Source organism: Rhea americana, unplaced genomic scaffold (genome assembly GCF_003343005.1).
Source record: "Rhea americana isolate MKP2758 unplaced genomic scaffold, rheAme1 scaffold_136, whole genome shotgun sequence".
In the NCBI taxonomy this organism is placed as follows: Eukaryota; Metazoa; Chordata; class Aves; order Rheiformes; family Rheidae; genus Rhea; species Rhea americana.
This window is the reverse complement of record NW_028185439.1, coordinates 402,410-427,980: the sequence shown is the minus strand read 5'-3', so window position 1 is coordinate 427,980 and position 25,571 is coordinate 402,410. Positions and strand designations below refer to the sequence as shown.

Below are 25,571 nucleotides of genomic sequence, written 5' to 3'. Positions count from 1 at the left end.
GAAATGAAACCACTGATTACTTTCTTATTCATTCTTAGCCCAGTCAGTGCAGGACTTCTTTTGAGCAGGAGACATTTTTAGCACTGTTCCTCTGAAAATGAATAATTTTCAACTTCATTAAAGCCAACTCACCACATGAAGCTACAAAGGGTGAGGAATAAGAGAAAGTAATCAATCAAACAATTGCTAAATCCTAACTATAAATCTAGTGCAATGCATTGAAACTGCAGGAGTGTTCCTAAGCAACACAAACAGTAAGTTGTTTTCAATGTTCCCTGTAGTACACTTCAGCTTTTCCTGCACAAACGGTTTTCAAGGTCCCTATAAATCAGTTTTAAAGAGAGTGAGTTGATGGAAAAATCATAGCAGCATGCAAAGTAAAAATCTTGGAGAGACCCCTTCCCCCTCCCCAAAATGCTTCAGAGGCACAAGGTCCTAATGTAGTGTTTTAACAAATAACGTGAATCGCTAAGAACTCACCTTGATTTTGTTATCAGTGTATTATTATACAGTTTATTGTGACTATATGGTCACAACAAATATTGTGGTCCCAGTTCAGGCATAGGTTTTGAAACCTGTTTTGGCTTGCATAGAGGCTACAGAAAGTACTTTAATAGGAAAATTACTTCTCCAACCTTCTCATGATTCTTTACCCTCTTGTGGACAAGGGGCCACTCACTGTCTGTGTGCTTTGCACACCTTCCACACAACCCCACTGCTGCTGCATAAGGTATTGTTCAGTGGGAATAAACACTACAAAATCTAGCCCCAAATTAATATGAAGGCTGGGATAACAAAAAATCTTTCCTTTTCTATAAATCTTCCAGAAGGGGAAAAAATGTTATTTTTGAATGATCACTTTCACCTCTGGCTCCATTTAAACTTATGGAAGAAGAGAATTTGTACTGAATGGCAAACTTACCTTATATTTTCATAACAGCTAACTTCTGGCTTTAACATTGCAGTGTGTCGAAATACTTTATAAATAATCACTCCAAAAGCCAGCAAATTAACCTGAGGGGAATGAAGAAAGGATATTCTTTTTTAGTTCAAACCAGGGTGCTTTTGAATTTCAATAACTGATACACATTTAAATGGAACAAGTCAGATAAGGTTTCTGTGTGTATGAAACCTAGAGAATCCAATGCCAGGAGGGGAAAAAAACCCTTTCTGATCCACTTCTATTAAAAAAATATGAGCCCTGTCATAAACATTGATCAAACAGGGCTGTAACTCTACCTTATCTCAACAGTATCACTACCAACAGTCTGCAAATGTTTATTGATTTTATTGGTAAATCTCTTCTATTTCCTGCTGAGATTTTTTTCTCCAAGTAGAGATGTTTAAGAAAAGAAAGAGAAAAGGAAAAAAAGGAAAGAAAAGAGCAAAGAAAAGAAAAGAGTGAAGAGGAGAGAGCAAAGAGAAGAGAAAAGGAGAAAAACAAAAAAGCCCTTCCCCCATGGATTTTCTATTATACTGTATCATGTAGATCTTGACAAAATGTGTGTCTTTTGTTGCTGAATAACATTAATAACATTGTATGCTCTGGTGTCTTTTGGGTGTGAGAACTTTCAAGTGGTACAAAAAACTTTGAGGTTTACACAAAGAAATAAAGAAAATTAAAAAAAAAAAACTTTGGTTGAAAGGTTCTTTGCTGGGTATTCTCACTTACATTTTATGTTTTTTCCATTGGTGAATAATTCAGTTTCTTTTTCTTTTTTTTAAACCTACCTTATAGTGGCTCCACTACATTTGAGTTTGAAACAGAAAAAAAAACAAGGAAGCAGTTTTGCAAATGATGCTCAATCATGGTTCTGAACCTCTGTTTGCTTGGACAAGCTTCACTGATCTTTCATTTAAATTTCTACTGCTTTCCTTACCCAAACATCAGCATCTATTTATTAAAAATGTTAACAAATGAACCAAATTCAAGTTGGATGTCTTCCATGTTCTATTTGTAGATCTTTGGTTGTAATTCCTTGCTTGGTTCCTGTGGGCTTACAGCTGTAGACTGATAGAATTACTGGCTTCCCTAACTTGTTTCTCCAGAAAGACTGTGGGGTTTTCCTCCCTCCTCCTTTTTCTTAAAAAACAACAACAACAACAACAACAACAAAAAAACACCCTTCCAAAATGAAAACAAAAGCCTGCTACAGAAGTGTAGCATCACTTAAAAAATCACTTTAATTTGTTAACATTTGTTATGTATGTCCTTAGAACATTTTTGTTAAGTTTGGAGGGGAGTATCTGATATTAAATGCAAGCTCTGCTTTAATTAGCTGCATGCTTATACTTTAATACAGCATAATGTATTTACAATTTGATAAGGCAGGAGATAGAGCTGATTAGTAGTTTAGGGAATTAATCCTTCACTGAATACCTTGTACTTGCACTGATCGTGAGAGCTATTCTGAAGCTCTTTATATTTAAAATTGTAATCTATAATATCTCCTAAACCAGCAATTTTTCAAAGTTAATTATAAGTCAGTCAGCAGTTGTAGGTAATTATATGCAGACTTACTTTTTATCTTATGTTTGTTGGTGAATAATATATCAAATAACTCAGCGCATACACTGTAATCTGCATAACCCACCTCATGTACTTATTAAAATAATCTGCAAAAGGTAGGCTGAAACGTGATCAAAGTATCATGAGCATGCAGAATACATACCGTTCCTGCTTTAGAAATTGTCGGCAAGCTCGCAGCCTGTGGCCCTGTGGCCCACCTTCCGTCATTAGTGTCAGCGACCGCTTTTCTGTTGCCCTTAATGGGCTCTGTGTAAAGCTCTGGGGCCAAACACCATCCGTTACCGCACGCCCAGGCGGTAGCTGCAGAAGCGGTGAGGGCTCATTGAACAGGGATGGGACAGGCCAAAAGGGACCACCAGCAGCGGCCACATCTGGGGCCTTGGGGTAGAGGTCTCCATTTCGCTCCCTTCCAGTGGGACTTCATTGCCCAAATACTATTTGCACAGTTGTACAGGATAATAGGTTTTGGCCCTCTGCATTAAAGTAATACCCATTAACGATGATCTTTTCATTCATCAATTCACTCTAATGGGAATAATCTGTATGTATCGAGGGAACGGGAGAGGTTAACGTTGGCTTCTCGGTGTCGGCTGTCAGAACACAATTATTGTACAATATGTCTCAGGTAGCCGCACAGGAGGTAGTGCTACAGGGTAATGAAGGGGAGCTTAACTTCTGAAATACCCAGTCATTTCCAAGATTTATTAAAGTCTTAAGTAGGTTTTTGCCCCATTTTGAAGCATGGCATTAATAAAATATATCTATAGCAAAGTGCATAGAGTGCCTTTATAAAGTGTTCAGTGTCTCAAAACAGTAGCTTTTAGGCAATTTACACTATTTTTTTCTTTTCTGCCTAAGCTAGAACCTTCGAATTTTGTGTTTTGGAGGACTTCAAATAGGAAACAACAGAATACTTATGACTGTCTTATGACACTGAAAACCCAGCAAAACTTAAGGGAAGACAATAACATGAACTCATGGGCAAATCCAGACAAAAAAACTAGTTGTTGTTGATGATCTGTGAGGTGTGGTCTTTGGAGAAAGCTGGTAACCTAACAGGTATCCTGGGCTTAACATCCTGTTAAGAACATGTTCCTCCATGTTCTCTAGTACAAGTGTACTAATAGCCCCAACTAGGTCTGGGGAGCGTAAGGTAAAAAGTTCACAYTGGACAGCTGGACTGAGCAGGTGCGAAGGGGAAACGGCCTTTTACCAATGCCAGCAAAGAGCCATACACATCGTTTAAACGGATAGCAGGGGAGGTTGAAGCACCCAAAATGCCTGGCCCCATTTATCACCACTTAAGGCATTTGCATTTGTATCCAAAACTGAGCTTCAGATGAATATAGGTAGGTAGGTAGTAGGTTATAGAAATCATCTGAAATACAGCCACCAGGAATCCTGGATCTCAAATCTTCCAGCTGGAACATACAGTAGGAATTCTGGATGAGAGATACCAAAACATCTAAAAAGGCTCCAGTTGCAACCTAAAGCCAAAAGCTGTGTTTTATACTTAGTTCGGTTGTAAACTTTTGTTTTTGTAATTAAAGCACAATCTTAAGATCTTGTTGAATAAACCTTTGATGACATTATAATTAAGCCTGCCTTAAGGTGACAAGCAAGGTGAATGAGAGCGAAATGACAAACATAAGGTAAGCTGTCTCCAGAGAGGGAGCAACCTGGAACGGAGCAACATGTGCAGGCAACTGTGAAACAAAGTTTAGGGCAGGCTTTCCACGAGCCTGCGAAGAGCCAGTCTGGGGACTAYGGCTGCCACACGCCAGCTTTGGGGAGAAGTTACCTGTATAATGAGCAGAGCCACTCTGCAGCTTGGGGCAAACCCAAAGCAGGAGATGTTGTGGAACAGGCACAGTTTTATCAAGTGAATAATGATGTTACAGCATGACATGATAAGGTCTTGAGACTTTGTTTTGAGGGTTATTACATGGGTGAGTAGTTAGAGAAACTGCTGCACGTCCTGAGAGGCGGTTCTCTAGGAGTCTAATAGGCTAAAGGGGAATTGCATTGATTCCAAGCCCAGAACTGAACCCTCCTTTTCTTTTTTTTTCTTTTTTTTTAAACAAACAACCTCAAATGCTACTAGATAAACAGTAAACTCATTTGTTATTATTTCACTAAGGAAACATCCGACTTTCTCATTTCAAGCCCATTCTGTGAGGTGCTGAGCAGCCTCCACCCCCTCGAGATTTCAGTGGGAGTCAGGTTTCACTCAAAGTGCTCAGGTGCACTACAGAACTAATTTTAATAATTACTCTATTCCTTTCTTTTAAGTGGTTAATCAAAGACAAGGGCTGATATAGGAACAGCCTCTGTTCGTAGTATCTTCAGGGAATCATTKCTCCTTAAAGATATTTGTAAAAATATTTTTAGTTTCCTAAATTCTAGCAATGTTTTAGTATATTTATGAGAAAATGATTGGAAAGTAAAAGTATTAAGTAAAATAGACATTAAATAAGTGTAATTATTAGGATCCCATGAAATCAAGATTTGGTASATATAGGTGGCTACATTTATGTTTCTGTATAACCCAGAACAACCTCCAGTAAACCACAAATCCTGATRAGATAGGTTTTGCTGTACATCCCTGACTGACTTTAAGGGGACGATGGCAGATGTTCAGCACACCTCTCTTTGGGAGATCATTTGTATGAAGGACCAGGAGCATTTAGGACATTGGAGTAACTTCTGGCCCCACTAAGCCACTGGCATACTCATACAAAGTAGCAGTCTCCAGAGATTCAGAGGCAAGAATGGACACTGTCATGGGTTTCATTCTCCAAACTAACATTTGCTAAACACGTATCATGGATGTATGCTATGGCAGAGGAGGATAGTCAAGTTTTCCTAAGGTTGTACTTCAGAGATCTCCATGGTACAGTTCCTGTGTTCATGAATATGGTCKTGGTGGCACAGACAAAGTTGCCAGGAAGGGTACAAGTCCTAGGATCAGATCTGGCCCACAGCCACAAGCTGGACAGCTTTGGCCTGGACAATTTCCTCTTGCCCATAAGAGAAAAAAAGTGATTGCAAATTCACAGAAATTTCCCAGTGCTTACCTAATCAGCTTGTCAACAGTAACGAGGTTATGCCAAAGGAATTAGCACTGGCAGCTCTGTTCAGTCCAGCACACATGTATTTTAGGGCAGCATGGGAAAACCTGTGTGTAGTGGTAACATATCTCTGCCCAGAGCTAGGAAGACTGCCCTGTGAACCTGGATTCTGAGGCCTCCCTCCCTCCCTCTGGATTCTCCCAAGGCTGCCGAGCAGAGCACTGCTGCCAGTGTGGGCTCCCCTAATGGAGGGAAACTCTCCAACCAGAAGCATGCGTAGAGCAAAGATACTGCTATTTTGGCTTTTCTATTCCTATCAGTTTTGGGACAATCAGTAGAATTTCATTCAYTCACGGTTTGTAGAAGGAAATAATAGAACTGTATACATACCAACCCATAACAATATTTCCTAGKTCCTTTTTGCTAAGAAGCACTGAAAACCAGTCTCACCATTTGTCTAAACAAATTACAGACTTCCTTGTTGATCACTAGCTGTATTTTGCAAACTAAGTAATAACATAAAAATGAGCACGTAGGTCCTAAAATACTAAATGTTTCAAGCTGTTGGAGTTCTGCTAATAGCACATTGCTTAGCAACTGCTAAATTTTAAATAGGTCCTTAATTCCACTGTTAAAATGTACGTATTTTACATACTGGTAGACTTAATGTTCTATCCTCAAGTAAGTATGAGTGCTTCACGCTGCATGAAACATTTTCTGTGTAGGTACAGAATGACAGTTATTTTTAGTTGAGCACTGAATGGTATGAAATACACAAAATTTTATAAGGCATGCAAAATATCTACCTGCAAATAAAAATATTTGCACTCATGTTGAAGAGTTGTTTCTTTCATAATTAATTACAATTAAACTGTAAGATACTCAGTGAAATGATATACCATCAATTTGCTCCATCAAGGTAGCTGACAGCTGTCAAATTTTGCAACTGAGAATCAAATTTTGCAACTGAGAAACCTTTCTTTCCTCCTCCTGTTTTTTTTTTTTTAAGCAAGACAAAAGCAGTTGAATGAATAGAGGGATATGATCCATTTTTCATGATGTTAGTTCAGTTAGCACCTCGATATTTTCTAAAATGAAACAGATAAGGACAAGAGATGCTCAAGAAAATTTTGTCTAAACATTTTTTGTTGAAAAATAATCAGTACATCAAAACTGAATGCTCACTGTTTCAGCTTATACTTTCATTGGGAAATGCTGACCAGGACAGCTTTTTCTGGTTAAAGCCAGAAAGGACACTCACTTCTGAACAGTGAAAATCCCACTRGGATGTTGCAGGCATGGGCACGCTTCTCTGTTGTCCTTAATATTCAGGCTAGGATGTGGCCCTTAGTTTCTGCAGCCCCTGTACCAGCTATTCACTGCTATCGCTCCAGCAGCCCTGCTGGATCTGTTTCATTCTGTATAAATAATTAAATATTCACTGGAGCAGGGAGATMTGGATCTCCCACACCCCGAGCTTCTCAGGCCAGATATCGAAACACAATTCCTTTATAAATTGTGAAATAATTGTTGAATRTGAGACTGAAGTTTTTGAGGCTATTTCAAGTACACATGTATTTATAGAATGAAAAAGGAATTTGTAATTTCAGATATAATATTCTTGTGTAAAAGATACATTCTAGGTTTTCAAAAGTTATTAAAACACTTTAAGCACGAGCCTTTTAAGGCTCTCTAGTGTCACAAAGGAGAGCGAGTATGAGAAAGCAGCAGCTAATTCTAAAGATTCAGACATACTAGTTCTGATTCAGTCTGAGCACTTTACATTCAAACTTCAAAAATGAAGCCCCCAAATCATTCTCTTTTCCTTTCTTGGTCTCTGTCTCAATAATTGATGAAACCATCTATATGCTGATGTCAGATCTCACAAAAAAAGAATGAGAAAATTTCTCCTGCTGCTCTCTTAGGCACATACTTGAATTTTTTACATATATCATATTGAATTTGGSTCTTTCAAAAAATGTCTGAAGTTCAGAGCAACTGTATCAGTATCAGTCTTTACAATGACCCTCATTATGAGTGTTTGAATTAATGAGCTTGTGATGGTCTGAATTCTGCCACAGAGCGCAATAGCTTTCCATCTTTCTGTCGGGCTGGCTCATGGCAGGGTAAAGTGACAACATCCAGTGGGTCATCGTTATTTCCGTCAGGGGAGAACAGAGTTAAGCTATTAACAATGCAACAGTTTAAGCTTCCAAATGAAAATATATGCCATATTAATTGCATGAAATTGGACACAAGCTGGCAGTCAAACAGTCTGGGTTTGTCTCCTGACTGATTTATCTCATTATCATGTCCCCAGTGAATATACCTTCTCGAATGCTTAGGTATACAACAGCAGTCTTATCTAGGAGTGGAAAATGTGAAAAAAAACATGAAAAAAAACCCTTTAGGCTGTTTCTGGGGAAATATTTTCAATAATACAGGATTAGCTTTTTATGATTCTATGATTTTAATAATTTCACTGGTTTAAAAGTGAAAACATAGCTAAATGAGTTTATTTCAGACCCTGTCTCAGGAAATACATATTTTTTCACATAGAGTTGTTCTTTATACATGAAGGCATGAATATTTCAAAGTTGTTCTTTTAAATACCTCAAGCTATAGATTTAGACTCAATTTAATAACTAAGCAGTTTTCTTTATATTTTAGAACATTTGCAGGAAGCTATAAATAAATAAATAAATAAATGGGGTTTCTATATTTTTCATCAGAGCAAAAAGCTTCTCAGTCATTCTGGATTCAGTCCCGTTTCTCACTGTATTTCGCAAAGCTAAACACAGACTGACCTAAATATCTTTACTTAATCTCAGTTCTGCAGCCAGGGGCAGGAGGGGTGAGTCAATAGGGTTGTATGTGATTCTGGCCATAAACTTTAGCCCAGCTGGATGCAGTGGTCTGATCTGGGTCTTTCTTGATCCCAGTATCATTAATTACTGGATATACTCTTCTGCTTTTCTAAGAAGCTTTTGAGAAGGTATATTTCTTTGGGAGATGGTAGTGACAGCAATTAGGCTGTGTGATGCACCACTTCCAGGTACACACTAGGTCTCTACATGCTAGGTCTCTCCTAAMGTTTCTTTGCAAGTTATCTTTACCTGGTAAAGAGGAATAAAATAGTTGCGTATTATCTTCTAGGCAGCAAGCTTCAGTGAGTATTCTCTGACAAGCTAACAGGAGGGAGGGAGCACCAACAGTACGACTGAGATGCTGGGTCTGACAACAGGCTGTATTTGCCAGTCTGGAGGAGATGAATAGATAGCAGAAAGCTGTCCGTGCCCTCCACAGGTCACCAAATCTGCAGATAATATGTCTAAGCATTTGGCCCTTTGCTTTTTAGAAGTATGCATGATTCTGCTGTGAATGTAGTCACAAAAATCACAGTGTGGCTTCTGATCATGCTCTGAAGGCCACAAAAAGCTATTAAACAACCAAGGAAGATTTCCAAAGAGAATACTCACATGCAATCACTACAGCAAATATGAACTTACTTCCCTAAATGCCTGTAAGAGATGAATCAAAGAAGCAGTAAARTAGTGGAAGAAAATGCGTATTTGAGAGAGAATATACATTCATCACTCATCATCACTCTATGTTAACTGTGTAAAGCAAATTTATGCATTCCTTCCAGTGAACAATTTAGAGTAAATGTAAGTGTTTATAGTGAGGGTGTTCATAGTAGGCAATATAACAAATAACCAAGAGCATACTAAGCAATAAAAACAAAGAAGATGACTCATTCAGATAGTTATGGCTTTCCTGAAAAAAAGCCAGAGGCTGAACACACATGGATYCACTAAAATAGTGGGCACAGTTTATCTCATTAGAAAAAAAGAAGGATGACTGGGACATTGACCTGATCTGAGCTGTGGGACGTCTCAGGATATCTGCACGGGCAGTTTGCACCTGCGTGCCTCACTATCTCTTTCTGCTTGTTTCACCCTTGACGATGGAGGACATTTGAGTGTTGAAGTCTAAGGTCCTTTCAGTGAATCTGACGGAACGGTGGCATAGAAGGGGCAAGGAGACCTTTTTACATGTTTTCTCCTGTAATGCTACTAGTTAAGCTAATGTTTTTTACCTTTATCAGGAAAATCCCCCAAGGATTTTTGGCCTTACATTGTTCCTATTTGTTCCTACACTAATGACCTCTTTTTCCCAATACTTCCAGGGACTTTGGAACAGRGGCATTAATGACAGTTTTCAAGAGCAGAGGGAAACAAGAAAAAACCTTGCTTTCACATAAAACTCCTGGTCTTGCTGAGAAACTGCATCCATTGATACAGCAGTATGGAAGCTCTGACTTGGAGATTAAAGCTGATTTTTGTCCACAAAATGGGGCTAACACTTTCAGACTCGGTGATTGTTTAGCACAGCAGGTAGTGTTGGTTGCCTAACAACATTGTAGTTTGAACTAATCTGTTTCAACCAACGTTATAACGTTAACTGCCACTGTGTAATTAATTATTTCCACCTTATCCACATCGGCAAAAGCAATGCAATGGAGACACCTTTAACTGAAGTCACAGAGGGGCTAATGAGAAGGGGACTATTATTCTTTCATAAAGAAAAATAAAGCTGTTGCTGTGCCTGCAGGAAATTTATTTCCATTAGAAAGGCAGACTGAGGAACAAGAGTAGATGTAAAAAATGGTTAAACCAGCTTATTTTCTGAAAAACGTACTCTAAACAGTCCAGAGTGTACTTTCCACAGCTATCTAAGAAACATAACTAGATATTTACCCCAAGTAACCTATAGGGGGAAAAAAAGAACTTTCCAAAGACTAAATATTAAGTAAAAAGTATGAGATGGTGGCAAAGTTCATTATGACAGAGCCTGGAGGTCAAGGGACTTTTTCAGGGGGCTCCTTAGAAAGCAAGAGTAATGAACATGAACTTCTGTATCAAAGAACAGCCATAAAGATGTGAATGAGCCTTCAGAGAGAGAGTGTACCTGATTACAGCAATGTGGTGTGACTGACTCCAGAAGGGCTCTTTCTTTTTTCTTTAAATGGGAGCAATAGACTGTTAGATCATGCTCAGTACTGAAGTCTGGGAAAGTGTAAAACTTTTGCTTAAAATCTTTGAATATTTACTTTTTTTTTTTTTTTTTTTTTTTACAAGAAAGAAGTTTGGTCTGAATGGCCTAGATTACAGTATTAAGTACATGAAATTCTTGAGCATATGAGAAAACAGCAGAGTAATGGATTTGCCTGGAAATTTTTCCACATTGATTGCAACAGTATTACTAATCCTGAATCAGTCTAAATGTACAGAACTGAGTAAGTCTTAGAGCTGTCTAATAAGATTTGACGAATGAACTATTCCATTAATTTTACCTTTTTTGTTGAATAAATTATTTGACAAATAATGGTAAAATTCATCAAATAAATTATCTGATGAATATATTTTTTAAGTATTCGGCTAGCTCTAATGAATATGCAGGCAGTTCCTTAATGAAAAGCATTACTCTACTGTTAGCCTGCTTTCATCACTCATATGTCACTTCTTTTGTATWGTGCAACTGCAATCTGTATATATTATTCATTCACCCATTCATTTATACATGGKAAGTTCAAAACAGTATGGTTAATCAGTCACTGCAATTCTTAGAATATTTTTGCTTTACAGTTGATTATTCATTACRTTCCCATACAGGAATACTTAACAAAAAGAACCTGGCTTTTCTAAGGACACCTCTCCCAAGAACTATTCTTGGCTTGTATGTTCCAAGTCAGGTTTACAAGAATGCTCTGCAAATTGCAGGGTCCATTTATAAGCCATTTTTGTAGTTGCAAACACTACAATTACCAATTGTTTCAAGAAACTGGAGCCTGAATCCAAGCCAGACTCCTTCAAGGTCCCTGGAAACACATATTAGAGGAGTGAAACAAGGAAGAGCATGCAGTAGCAATCTCCTCACTGTACAGCACCAGGATGTTTGGATAAAAGGCACAGACAGGATTATTTGGAGGGCGTGCAATTTTGGAAATGTTCCAGTGTCAAAGAGCAAGTCTGTATTTTATTATTACGGAAGTGGCCTCAATAAATGGTACTGGTAGATTTACATGGTTAAACAACAATTTGCACTTGTTAACATTGCAATGCGTCACACGTCCAAGGCCTGGTTCCTCACAGAGGGGATACCAATTTCATAGAGGCAGCGACAGAAGGTAGAACAGGCAAGTATCTATCAATACTGTAAAGGCGCAAATCATGTTATTCTGGTCCCCATTGAGCTTACTCCACAAAGTTCAACTAAACAGACTTAATAAGTGAAGGTCCTGGGAGAGAGATGTATTAAAGGATTCTATATAGCTGCACTTGGAGCAGCAGCGATCCTCTTCTGAAATTTCCTTTCACTGGCTTATAGGCTTTGGGTAAGCATAGTGTTAATAGTTTTAYAGCCAGTTGGGCAAGTACTACATGTCCTGCAGGTGTTGTCCACCACAGGTGTGAGAAAAGGGACTTATCCTGTGTTCAGCAAAGTCAAAAGACAAAGTTCCCATTAACTTCAGCAGTGCAGAATAAAGCCCTGACACAGGTCTGTGCCCTCTGCACATGGAGCTGCCTGCCGTGTCAGAGGTGCGGGGGCCTGGCAGAAAGGAGGAGTGGGTGCTTGGCTAATATTATACACTCATCAAAACCGCAAGCCTGCACACAAATGCTTATTTCCATTCTACACACTTGCTATTACAGAGAGATTATTATTGTAAGAGTGTATTACAAAACAAAAGAAAATGTTCTAGGGATTTTTTTTCATTTTCATACTTTTTATCTCTGGAGCTTATATTTGTACTTGCCTCAGTCAGGCATGGGTTGTGGTATGTGTGAATGTTTGTCCCTTAAAGCTGGTGCTAAACTCACTTTTCTAATAAAAAGTTTAAACACTTGTTATAAATAATTTCTGCATACTTGTATGCTTTGATCTAATCTACTGCACAGTTTTAGCTAAAATGGTTGTGGTTCTAAAGATTACAAGTATCAGGAGGAGGAAATAAGTCATGGAAATTATCTTCAGCTTACAGCTTGCTTTACAAAGGTTTAAAATGCCTTTTCTTCACTAACTCAATCTAAAGAGCTTCTGACCTACTTCTTTTCATGTACAGTCACCAATCTAATAATAATAATTTTTTTTAGATGGGATCAATAAGGCCACTGCTTTAGTCTGAAGAATTCTAATAGAACCTTAATATTAATAAGCAAACACTTTCAGAAGTAGTGGTACTCCTTAGGCAATCAGAGAACATAGTTTGTACTCCTGATAAACGCTTGAGCTCCTTATGCTTCACTATTATTACTGCAGATTTAAAGCCCAAGGATGTGTTTGAAACAATGTGCCTAGAGGCAGAGAATCCACTGGTACAGAACCTGTTCTGTTCTTAATCTTTACATATTGTCTCAAAGGCATATTATGATACAATCCAAACCACAAGTCTCCCAGGGCCCCATTCACGGAAACTGGAAGTACCATTTGGGTACACGGGCTTTTGTACTGACAATGAATTTAATGTTTTGGGGCAAGAATCAGATTTCTGGTGAGCTGCTCTCCAGAGATTTGATATCCAAACTCTCCAGGCTATCTTGGAAAACCTGCAAGCTCAATGCCATTCATACATGAAGCTCAGGATTAAAGGCAAGCTTGAAGCTGCCAGGATTTGTGGTTTAGTATATAAGGGTTACAGTGCTCAATTATCTAGTTATCTCAGAACAAAAATAACATTTTCTTTCCAGAGTGCCTAATTAGGATAATTTTTTGCTTCAGTTAGCTATGTGTAGGATAGGAATCTTGGAAAGAGATAGATTTCTGTAATTAAAAAGTCTTCCTGATTGGCACGGCTTTGGACAAAGATTAAACTTTGTTATATATTGCTCATCTAATGTACTAAATAGGCAGGCTGGACAATGGAAATAGAATTAATGCCTCCAGCATGCCTTCTAGAGAGCAGACATTTAGCACCAACTTCATCTTCTAAGGTCAGTACCTATTTTCATAAGATTTGCCATATTTTCCTTGGAGAATAATCTGTATAGGTATGAGCAAATTAACTAGCTCCCTGCTTTGAAAACTTCCTACTGCGTTTCATGCTTCAGTTTGCTATCAGCCCATCAGCCAAACAATCCGCACTCCCAGAAAATCTCGCGGCAGCCTAACCAGCTCGCTGAAGGCAGAGTGCATTTCCTCCTGTGTGTAGTAGTGCCTGCGCGTACAATCATGAGGAGACAATGATCAATGCATAAGAATATTCTGAAAATGAATTATCACAAATTACTTTCATAACAAAAGTAAATACAGTAAAACTACTGCAGGACTATTTCCTGTCCAGCTTCAGCCACATTGTGTGGCAAAGGAGCTGGAAAGTAGAAGGAACTTGCTGGCTGTTACTCTTTTCTGTAGGAGGAATTCATTGCTGCACTGGGCCTGTATCAACTTCTATCACCTCTACATTTAATTTTAGGAGATTGCAAGATGTGGAGTGCTCAAAGAACAGCTACAGGCCTCATAGCCTGTAGGATGTGCCTCTGCGGTCAACTAGACCTATATCAAAGCCAGTGCAGACCTGCTCTGCCTTTGTACTGTCTGCCTGAGATCCTGCATCAAGCACAATTCAGCTGGACCTGAGAACATGGTTACCGATAAATTGTGGCCATTTTGTATATTTTGATAACAGAGCTTTCCTATACTAACAGTGCAGTGATGCATTTCACCTGAAATCCCAGCTTTCATGGAAGAAAGATAAGGCRCAAAGAGGAAAGGAAATCTGCAACATAAACCCAGGAAGTCTAAGAATTTTCCAGTAAAGAACGGTCTTTCCCCATTATTTACTGTCACTGCAGTAGCCTGTCAGCTGAAAAGACCATCTGACCCTAGGACTGCTCACCAGAGAGCTGTGGAGGTGGCAGTGGCTTGCCTTGCTCAAGGTCAGCTGAGCTGACGTAGTGAGGCTTCATGCTGTGGTGGCGCTAGGCAGTCTGCTCCCAGCCTGTTCCCAATCTACAGTAGAAATTTGGGGTAGAACTGTAACAAAATTATACCTGATACTTCATTCAACTTTGAAATGGCTAATCCACTCAAATAAAACTGTTTTGTTGTCACCTTTCCTGCATTAGGCACTGCCACTTTTTCCTGTTAGAAATCCTCACATTTATCACCAAATAGATAACAGCAACAAAGGATTTTAACTGACTTGACCAGAGATGTCACGAGGCCTCACCATTGTATCTTCTTCTCCTGTTAGCTCCAGCTATTGCCAGATCACTGTCAAGCTAGTCATACAGAATAACGCCCATTACAGTTGGAATGGTTTGTTAAACTTCACAGCACTTAGAAATGCTCTTGAGGCACCAAAAATGTCTTGATTCAGAAAGGAACATATAATACCTGCCAAATTTTCAGGTTTGAAACCACTTCCAATAAGAATTAAAAAGGCCCTCGTCAAGCTAAAATAGGGCTATCAATACTTGACTTGTCTGCCCGTGTGAAATAGCGGGTTCTTTTCTCTGACGTCGCAATTTAGTTTAAAATAGCTTTGATGATGACAGGGTACACACGAATGATAAAACTATAAAGATGACAGTCTAATCTTACAAAGATGACCGATCACTGATAAGAGATTAAGTCACACAACATTTGAAAAAACAGATTATCTGTCTGCTGGGATTGCATCTCTGTACACCGCCTGCTGAGCCATGCTGAGATACCAATGACATACGAAGATGCTACTTCTTAAAAGCTAAAAATGCTTCACAAAATTTCTCAAACCATGGGGTTAAAGGAAAGCAAGAAAGAAAAAAGCTCTGATGTGACATAGAGTTTTTTTGTCAAATGTTCATTTTTCAGGCTGGTGAAGTATTTAGATGTACAGCATATAAATAATTTAGAGACACTATAAAAGGGTCTAAATTAGCCAATTCTGCCCTATAATTAGCGCTCACAGCTATGCTGGCAATGGGTGGGTGATTATTAAACACCTTTTATTATCGGTTTTATGTACTACAATAAAAAAGGAAAATTATACTTACAAGAATTATTAGACATGCTGGTCCTATAAAACTCCATATAAAGTTATTCTTTGTGCTGAGCCAACATCTGAAAAGTAAACAGCACAAAATGTCTTGAAATACACCGGACTGCTGTGACTATTGCATCTTTACATGTGCTTTGGRCACAAAACCAGCAACTTACACTTCTGTAGTGCCGTAATACTTGTATCCTAGTGCGGCAGAGATTCCAACTACCACAGCTGGACTGACGTAGCCAAAGACATAGAAATTCTTGTGTAAAAATCCTTTGTTGTAGATGACACCCACGACTATAAGGTAGAGGTGAATGCCTTCAATGCACATCCATGCAAAAGCAGCTAGAAGGAAATAATGGAGTAACCCAGCAGTGATTGAACAGAAGAGCTAGAAAGTCAATCAGAAAAAGCAAGAGTCATAATTTTATTAATATGCCTCTATTAATATTACAGGATATGCAGCGCAATCTAGTGATGATACAGTGGTGGTCCAACAGCCCAGACATAAGCCTGGTTGGTAAGAATTTGGTCTATACATACAGGCATCCTTGTTCATTAATGTTTTCTGTAGCAACTGGTAAAATGAGCAGACTACATTCAACTTTTAAAATTAGGACGCATGTTGGTGTATGCCTTCCAAGATAAGCTGCATAARTAAATGGACATTATGCCCGTTGTAAGGATCAATAAATGTTGATCCTATAGTTACAGCTGAGTAGTCTATAGGCTTTGCTGACTTAGAGTGTATTTTTATGATTTTCATAACAACACAAAATGACAGAGCAAGCAATCATTTCTAAAAGAACTTTCTTACTACAAAATATTTATAAAATTATATTCCTCAATTAATCAATACTGGAGTGCTGTCTCGGGGATTGCAGCTTATRTTTTTTCAAGTAATTTAAAATCCTATTCAGCCATTTATAGTAGCTTCTGGATAATCCATGCATAATTTAATTTCCTAAAACTAATCTGAAACATAATATTAAATATTTCACATTTCTATATTATGTTTCACCACAGAAGGCGTAGGTTTTTCATAAACATTGATTAATGAAGTTTTTCAGAACATTTAGAGGTATAAAGAGATTGCAGGTTTAGCTCAGCTGGTTAGAGCATGGTGCTGCTAATGCCAAGGTCGTGGGTTCAATCCCTGTACRGGCTATGCTGAGGGTTGGACTAGATGACCTCCAGAGGTCCCTTCCAACCTCACCATTCTGYGATTACTTCAGCCCCTTCTTAGATTTAGCCATGTTAGGCAAAGTACACAGGAATGTTAACTAGTAATTTAGGGCAAAATGTGAAGAATGCCATGTTTACCTGAAACATTTTAATTAGGCAGAMTGTACCTTGGTGGACTATAATATTCCTGAGATGAGAAAATCAACAGTCCTACTTGTATAAAAAGTGACAGGAAGAGATCAAGACCTTAGATTTAAAACTGAAAAGTCTTCCAGCCAACAGGCTAATGTCTGATTTTTAAGAAAATCATTATCCACCRAGCCATCAACATTGCTTTCTGTAGCATACAAATATGAAAAGTGAAAGTGTCACACACACTGAGACAACAGTCTTAGTTAAAGTGACAAAGCTCAAGGGAAATCAATGGAAGAGCGTCAATTTAGATGAGTTAAGAAGATGGTCMATGTTTTTAAATACTGTCACATGTCCATTTTATGTTTCTCATTACTAGACTAGGAAGTCAGTGTCACTAAAATACTCATGCTGACACTAAGAAATATTACAGAGAGATGGAATAGGGTATCTTACACTATTTACTTTACAACACAAATCAAGATGCAACAAGTAAAAATTACCCACCTTATTATTGTTCATATTAATTCCAACCAGAAAAATAAGTTCTGCCAGGAAAAGGCTGCAGCAGAGGTTTTTGTGAATTGTCGTTCTAGTGCTTTGAATTTCACTGAAGAACCAGAATGTAAAAATGCACATGGAGAGGCAAATCAATGAAATAATTATTCCTAGCTGAGTGATTCTTGTAAGAATATTATAATTCGTAACACCCTGGGGGAAAATTATAATATAATATTTAAAAGAATAGCTCTGTACCTTCTCAAGAAAGACTTCATTTTATAATACAGTTATTTCTTTTTTTGTATAATATATTAATCAAACCTGTTTGTAGAATTTCGGTGCAAATGTACACTTTGGATAATCTAAAAAGTATTGTTTTTTGTGAAGCAGATATAATTCTAGGGGAAATTAGGAATGAGCTGTATACATTACTGCTCCTGAATTTTGTGATGTGTTATTTCTTAGCAAAAYTTTATATTAACATTAGTATCTCCTAATATGATTTTAAAAATCAGATCATTTTAGTGAATGACAAATACAGTGGCATTAGGACATATATTCATCTGACATGAACATTTTCTAATAAAAGAGGACATATCACAGCGCTGACTTAGATAAACTAAATTGAATAACCATCTTACCAAATTTGCAACATGATCACAACAAGACACTGAAATACCAATCYCATCAAACAAAAGCTAGTTCCAGATATATAACACGAACATCCTCCAGAAACRCAGTCTGTTTTTAATGATTGAGTGTGCATATTTTCTGTGTAGGAACACAGCTACATTTGCTACTTGTTATTCTCAAAAAGAATCTCTGAAATACGTGACTACGCACCAGCATAACGGCGGGATTCAGATGACCCTAAAATKTATCTACATATATTTTCTAAATAAGGGACCAGATATTATCTTGCCCCCCTCCTCCCTTTTTAAAATAACTACATAAATACCTACAAAACTCTTAAATTTGAAACGAAGATTTAGGATGCTATTTAGCAACCAGGAAACAGCCTCTGTCAGCATGAAATTCACAGTGTGGGAGAACTGTCTCAATACGGTGCATTCGTGCTAATATTTGGCTTGCTGTCAATTCCGATACCTTAAATAGCTGCCTCCTGAGGCAAGATCCCAGCTCCTGCAGGTCCCAACATAGATCCTGGAAATCTACGGGGCCTCTTACTATAGGAAAGACACAAACTAAGTGGTTATTTTCAYGATTCTGTGATGGTCATGAGGGTCCATGCTTTAATGGTCATAAACTCCATCCTGCTTACTGTTGCTCTATGCTTTTCTAATACTGCTAGTGCAAACTCTCAGGAGAGGATTTAAGGGGGTTTTTAGATGCCAAGGTAAGACAAATGGGTGACAAAGCTTTCCGAGAGAGAAATTCTGGGCCATATGGTTGCTGACCACCAATGAATGCCAATTAAATCCCATGGTAGAATTTAAAATTAAAAGCAATGCACCAAAAATAAGCACAGCAGACTGTGTATTTGGAACCAGATCCTTTGCTGCATCACTGCCCTGTAATACTGCAGTAAAGGACATAAGGAAATTCAAACACATATGGGAGGAATTTTGTTTGCCCTGTGCACAATAAATTGTGTGTTTGCCAAACACAAAAAAGACACAACCTAAAGAGGGAAAAGTGTATCAGTTGCGCTGAAATAAAAGACAATGAAGATGCAAGAAAGTATCAAGTAAAACACTAAATTAAAATAGCACTTACAACAGAGCCACCTGAGGACATCAAAACAGCAAAATGAGTCAGATGATTGCATTTGCATGAGATGTGAGTGGTGTTGGAATGTGTCAGCTCACAGCCTTCTGTAGCCCAGTTGCCATTCATTGTGTCTGCTGAGTAGTTCCAAAATGCACATTTAATATCTTTATCTGCAGTCTGGAACAGAAACAAGATGTTTTACTGATGGCAAAAGGCACGATATTTCCCATCTAGAGACTTTCTTACACTAGCCAGAACAATTCATTAAAAATTGTATGTTTCCATTGGAAGGCTGGGAAACAAAAAGCACATTCTGCAAGGCCTATTCCAGGCAATTAAAACATGGCTCAGGATGGAAAACTTTATTCACACAGCTAACATCCAACCAAACACGCAGGCTAATCGGATTACTGAACCCTTTTGGCACTCACAAAAGTTGGAATTTTTTAGCTACTGAAAACATTGTTATATATGCCCATGCACCTGCTAAAAATGGACTAAACCTCAAGGTTACAGCCACATTGCCTACTCTGCTGATAGTCTCTTCCAACTGAATGATTCAAAAATTAAGACTTACCCTGTGCATTTTATGAAGTAATCTGGGAGAAAGTCAGGGTCATATCACACCTGGTATATCAGGTGCAATGAGCATAATGAATAAGACCTCTAATATTATTTATTACTGACAGTGTTTACAAACATTAGTCAGAGATCAGGTCCCTGCTGTATTAGGTTTTGTACAAATATATGCAAATATAGATAAAGGTGATCTCTATCTCCAGTATTACAAGATGTGGCAAATTTAAAAGCTAGATAACCAAGGTTAACACGTTCCTCAATGTCCCACTGCCCACCTCCTTATGCAGAATCTCTTTGTTGATGTTTCAGATCAGATCTTTGTGCCAGGTAACATGATTCTTCACATGCAAGTGAAGCCAGGAAAATCTGTTTTGTACACTGGAAGCAAAACTCTCAGTTTTAAAGTAATGTGTACAAGTTTCAGAAAGAACAAAGTTGTTATACTGTAGGTCCTGCTATTACTTCTTTGCTGCAGACAGTGTGTAACTTGAAACGTTTCTTCATCCTTTTAGGTATGTAGTTTTAGCCATCTGATAAAGTATTTGAAAACCCACCTAAATACAGAATAGTCAGGATACTGTAATAGTCTCTGATTCAAGTAACATTTTGTTCATACAGCAACCCAGCAAAGATGTAATTGTTGCCCTTCCTTTAGTCCAGTAGCACTTTTCAGCAGCATCGTATTTAGTATATTACATGTATGGTGCCACGTTTGAGATTGTMATTTTTTTCTCTAATTAGATTAAACTCGTATCAGCACACAATGGAATTATGTCTCAACATATCATACCCTGCAGGTATGGTTACATTACATCAAATGAATCGCTACTGTTTTCCTTTTATTTGAAGTTGAAAAAAAAAAAAAAAAAAAAAAAAAAAACTTACCTTGGTATACTTTAAGGTAAATGTTATTTTCTCAAGCTCATAGAGTGTAGGTGGATTTGAGCTAATTGCAACAGCTATAACTGATGAGCTTACTGTCTGTCTCTGTTCTGAACTATCTTTCGAGGAGCGGTTTTTAGGCGATGAAAGCAAAGAACCAATATTGCTATATCGCAGAAAGACAACTGCAACGGTGCCTATCAATCAAACAGACCATGTTTAGTAGTTTGTGGGTTTTTTATAGAAGAACAAAATTGAAGACATTAAGGAAACAATAAACAATTAGACATTGTTACTGCTATTGCATMAAATATGCAAAACAGATGGAATCTTTGTGGAATACTTATAAAAATGTTTTACAGACAATGAAATATAGCTTTATTTAAAACAATGTAACTGCCCTTAGAATTAAAAATGTGTGTTCACACTGGAAATTCTAATTAGATATATGCATACATATTTTTTCTAGAGCAATATATGCTTGCTGCTGTACTGCAGTTGGCTGCACATGTGGTGTCAGGTCTCGTAAACTAAAATGGCTAAGACCTGAGGTAAATACTTGGCCTCTCTAAAGTACATGGCTTGCCTTGAGCTCCATTACACTGGAACCAGACTGGAATACATATAAGGAAAAAGAAAGCAATAGTAGTTTAGGATGTAGCCATGATTTGAAAAAATGTAGTGCTTTTTTCCCCTGGTAAAGGCTTAAGGTTAATTGATGGGCGTTGGATTAACTGTCAATTAGCTGAATGGTTAAGATTTAAGAAAATATTTTCTGTTTTCAAAATTAGGTTGGTTAATTCTGGAGCTGTTTTTTCAACCAGATTTTTTTTTTTTTTTTTCCTTTCAGCGAAGGAATGATGACAGCTTTTGGCCATTTTGGTAATGCTCTGAGGTCCAAGTCAAGATCTGGGCTCTGTTGTTTTTGGTACTGTTTTGGGTACTGAAGAATATATGTTCTTGCCTTAATGACCTGCTTTCTAAACAGAGAAGATGCACCAATTTTTGAAGGCGCAGAGTGACCCAGAGAGATGAATGGGCTGCTCCGGAGTCACACAGAAGATCTATGGCTGAGAAAAGGATGAAGCCTTTGGTGCCAGTATCCGGTATTTAACCTGGATAAAAGTAATTTAGATAAGAGCATGATGCCTCCCAGTGTTTTCACTTGGGCACTTCCCATCTCAGAAAACAAGAAATTATACTGGGAAACAACACATGGTTGTCAGTCGAAGGTAGCTCAGGCCTGTATGAGATTTCACATTGAAGATATTTGTCCTCTCTCTACCGACACCRGCGTCACCCTGTTGTTCCCTCGTCCCAGAGGGCACTAGGCAGCACATTCCCCATAGCTGCAGTGGGTGACTGGTCCACCTAGTACGACCTAAGACGTATCTATAGTTCTGATGTTTTTGGTTTGTAGGAGACACACATGGTGATGGGTAACAGGGAGCTTATTCTTTTATACCTCTGTTCATTTCTGTGGGCCTTGTGGTCAGCCTAGATGTTCTATTATACCTGGYTTATCTCTGGATTTTAATAACTTAATGTAGTAGAGCTACCAAATATAAACCTATCTGGAACAGAGTCGATATTTTTTGTGGGACAGTTTAGGTTTGCAGATGTAATCTTTGCTATATTAATACCTGTATGACAGATTGTTCAACACAGATTAAAAAAGGGCTGTATTCAGGTAAAAATGGGTAAAATTAGAGGCACTGAAATATGAACCTCTGGCTCACTGCACCACTGGAAATAAGAACAGCAATATTAGTGCTGAGCCAATAAAGGGGTAGGTGAAAGGGTGGTAAAAATGCCTTGACTCCTCTGTAGGTAGCAGAACTGCAGCTTGCTCTGACTGCAAACCACACATTTTATTTTTACTAGTGGGTACAGATCTAGCACAGGTCTATCCAAGGTGTTTGTTAACCCCCCTTACACTCTAATCATTTTTTCTTACCATTAGGATGAGATTCCTCTTTCTTTTTTGGAGAGATCTTTATATAATCTCCTCCTGTGTATACATGAGGGTGAATGTGTTTCATGTGGTGTGAATCAAAAGCAAAAATCTTGAGTGCTGCAAAAGAAGAAAAATACTGTACAAATCACAGCTCCATTACAATCTAACATAATTTACAGTTGGGTTAATAAATGTGCTATTGGATTGCATAATTACTGTAAATTTTAAGAATATATCATTATGCCAAATATTTCAAGAAAAATGCTATTAATATAGCATGCTTGCTTAAACCTCTAGATTTTGTTATTTTCATGCATACATTTTGCTCTCATACTTTTTACTCTTTCCATGAAAAATATAGTCTTTTATTTACCTTGCATTAAATTAGGCACTGGAAAGAAAAATGTAGGTTACTTTGGGAAGAGCTATTGCTTTATTAAAAATGCATTTCTGAAAGAGACCACAAATCACAATTATAAAAAGCAAAGGATAAAATTCTCTACTGCATAGTAGCATTTGATAAAAGCCAATTTTTGAAAAGTGTATATTTTATAGTTATCTATCCAAGCTACCAAATGCACACTGCACCATGAAATAATGATGTGTGTTGTCAAAAAGCAAACAAGCAAGCATCACCCCTCAGGACAAAAAATACATTAGAGGACATTGAACTCTTTACTTGGTTCATTATAGTGCTGAGTTTCAATCACCATGGTGGGAACAAAAAAAGTCAATCAGGCCTTTTTTTAAAAAAAAACAAAACAGTAACAAACAAATCTAAAACTTGACTGATGGAGGAGCATCACTAAGCTAAACCATCTGCATTGCTTATAGCACAGCACACAAAAATAATATGAGCTATTCAGTAGACCAGCTGTCAGAAAATGTTTGTCAGGACATAAGAAATAGTTCTTGAAGCCAGAGTTTTGAAAAGCTTATAATTTGAGAACTTGCATCATAAAAAGCAGTGAGAGAGGAGAGAGAGCGAGAGAGGGAGARRGGGAGAGGTAATTCCATAGGTCTTGTGACAAAATAGATGTGTGGGACACACATTTACCCTGTGGAGAATATATTAATGCTGAGCAATAATAGGGGGGAAAAAATAAAAAGTGAAAAAAAAGTGCTTGGGGCCAGCAGTCTGGAGTAGAGCTCTTAGAAGCTCAAGTTTTCAAATTTTGCAAATTATGGAACAAAAACAGATACACAGACTGGTGTGTCTGCTATCACTGAGGACAGCACTAGACACTTCTCTTTCTTCTCCAACTTTAAGGCCTCAGCTTMATGTCCACAACTGTCACTGTCTTCAGAGACGAACGGGGAAGAAGAGGGGCTTTTCAACGAGTTCCTCCCACCATGCTGGATCTGCTGCAAAACCAGAAGTACTCTGAACTAAAATAAATCTGCTTCTGCGGAGTTTCTGATATAGAACAAATCCCTATTTTTCCATCAGTTTTGCTAATTTAATTTCAGAAAGTTGAGGAAGGAACAGATCACTTGATCTTCCTCAGGACCAAAGGAGGAACTTTTCTCATCAGCTGGTCTTATAAAATAGCAAATTGACAGGACTAGCAGAGCTAGTGAAGGAATAGACTGAGTGTAAAAAAGAAATCAGGTCAGATAGATTTTGGGTACATTTGGAAGAACAAAACTGAATGAGTGGCAATTGCCAAAGGAATCAGCAATGCTTTGTTAGAGCAGGATTTTCAAAAATGATTACTACTAGTCCTACACTGCATCCATTGAAGGAAAAGTAAACCTGTTTCTGTCATAGAAAAACTGGTAGGAATTGGTGTGAAGACACCAGTATGCAGGGAGATGGTAGGAAGCCAAATGGTGCAGTGGAGACTACCCAATTTCCCTCCTCTGAAAGCTCTCTGAAAACCAGAAACTTCTCTGAAAATAAGGCCTCACAAGATCAGACTCACAAAGTTCAGTCTTATTCTGAGTTAATTTGCAATGCTTTCACTGAACCAAAAAAACCCAAAACAAAACAAAAACAAAAAAGGTTTATACCACAAATCTGATTTTCATTCTGTTGCTGTTTTTATGCATATAATACTCAGGATATTTTTATGCATATAAGAGGATTCACTATGACAGTGTGGCTGTGAGAGAYTGAAAGAGAATCTGAAAGCGCAACTTCCCACAGCCTCCCATTCATTTTCTCGATGCTCAAACGTTCAATTTTTGACAACTATGATACCTACACTCAGCGTCAGGTGTTAGTTATGAAACTCATACAAATTAACACCTATGTGTTTTATATAACACCATTTCTAATCGTTATAATTGTGCTGAAAAACTCTTCAGTGTAATTCACATCTGAAGTATTCCTTAGATTAATTTTCTTTATCTTACCTATGTCACTTGCATTAGCATCTAGCTGTGTTGTCTTTTTGATGTTCTGTGACATGAGAAGTGTTGCTTGTTCTGCAGTATGCATCAGTTTAGTCAGACTCATTCTTTGGTTATCTATAGGAAGAGCTTCCCAGACTGTAATTTTGTCTTTTTGTAAAAAATTGTTCACAGTGTTAACCAAAACCTGTAAATAAAAGAATATTTTTAAGCATTAGAATCACACCTTACTTGTAAAAGAAAAAACTAATTTTAAGGCTTGATCCACTCACRTTAATAGTTGTATTACGAAGTGCTTCATTGTCAGGAACTGAGTAATGCATGGTATTCAGTGAAGAATAAGATAATGCTTCTACATATGAAATCACATCTACAGGTAAAAGTGGTCCTAAAGTATTCTTATTAATTTCTTGTAGCATCTCCAGAGGTGTTTTTAAATGACTAATCTGAAAAATACAAATTGTAAGTAAAGCCACAAATAATTTCTGTAAGTGGAAGAGGAAACCCAATGCAAATGAATGATTTCTGTGAATTACCAGTAACATACTATCTTTTRAGATGCTTATGCATAAAAAGAGGCACTATTTGACTGAACAGATCTACATGTAAAGTAAT

General features: G+C 37.7%; 1 protein-coding gene across 2 annotated transcripts in view; it reads right to left on the bottom strand.

The window, feature by feature from the left end:
- The window catches only part of ADGRL4 (adhesion G protein-coupled receptor L4), a 78,644-nt gene that overhangs the window by 4,232 nt on the left and 48,841 nt on the right, over positions 1-25,571 (bottom strand). For both annotated transcript variants that reach the window (XM_085298144.1, XM_085298145.1), the window contains 9 exons: positions 25,229-25,402; positions 24,960-25,143; positions 22,602-22,718; positions 20,648-20,841; positions 19,190-19,360; positions 17,459-17,662; positions 15,805-16,025; positions 15,642-15,708; positions 923-1,014 (listed from right to left, as the gene is read on the bottom strand). In XM_085298144.1, coding sequence (XP_085154270.1) covers positions 923-1,014; positions 15,642-15,708; positions 15,805-16,025; positions 17,459-17,662; positions 19,190-19,360; positions 20,648-20,841; positions 22,602-22,718; positions 24,960-25,143; positions 25,229-25,402 — 1,424 coding nt within the window. The remainder of the gene's footprint in view (positions 1-922; positions 1,015-15,641; positions 15,709-15,804; positions 16,026-17,458; positions 17,663-19,189; positions 19,361-20,647; positions 20,842-22,601; positions 22,719-24,959; positions 25,144-25,228; positions 25,403-25,571) is intronic.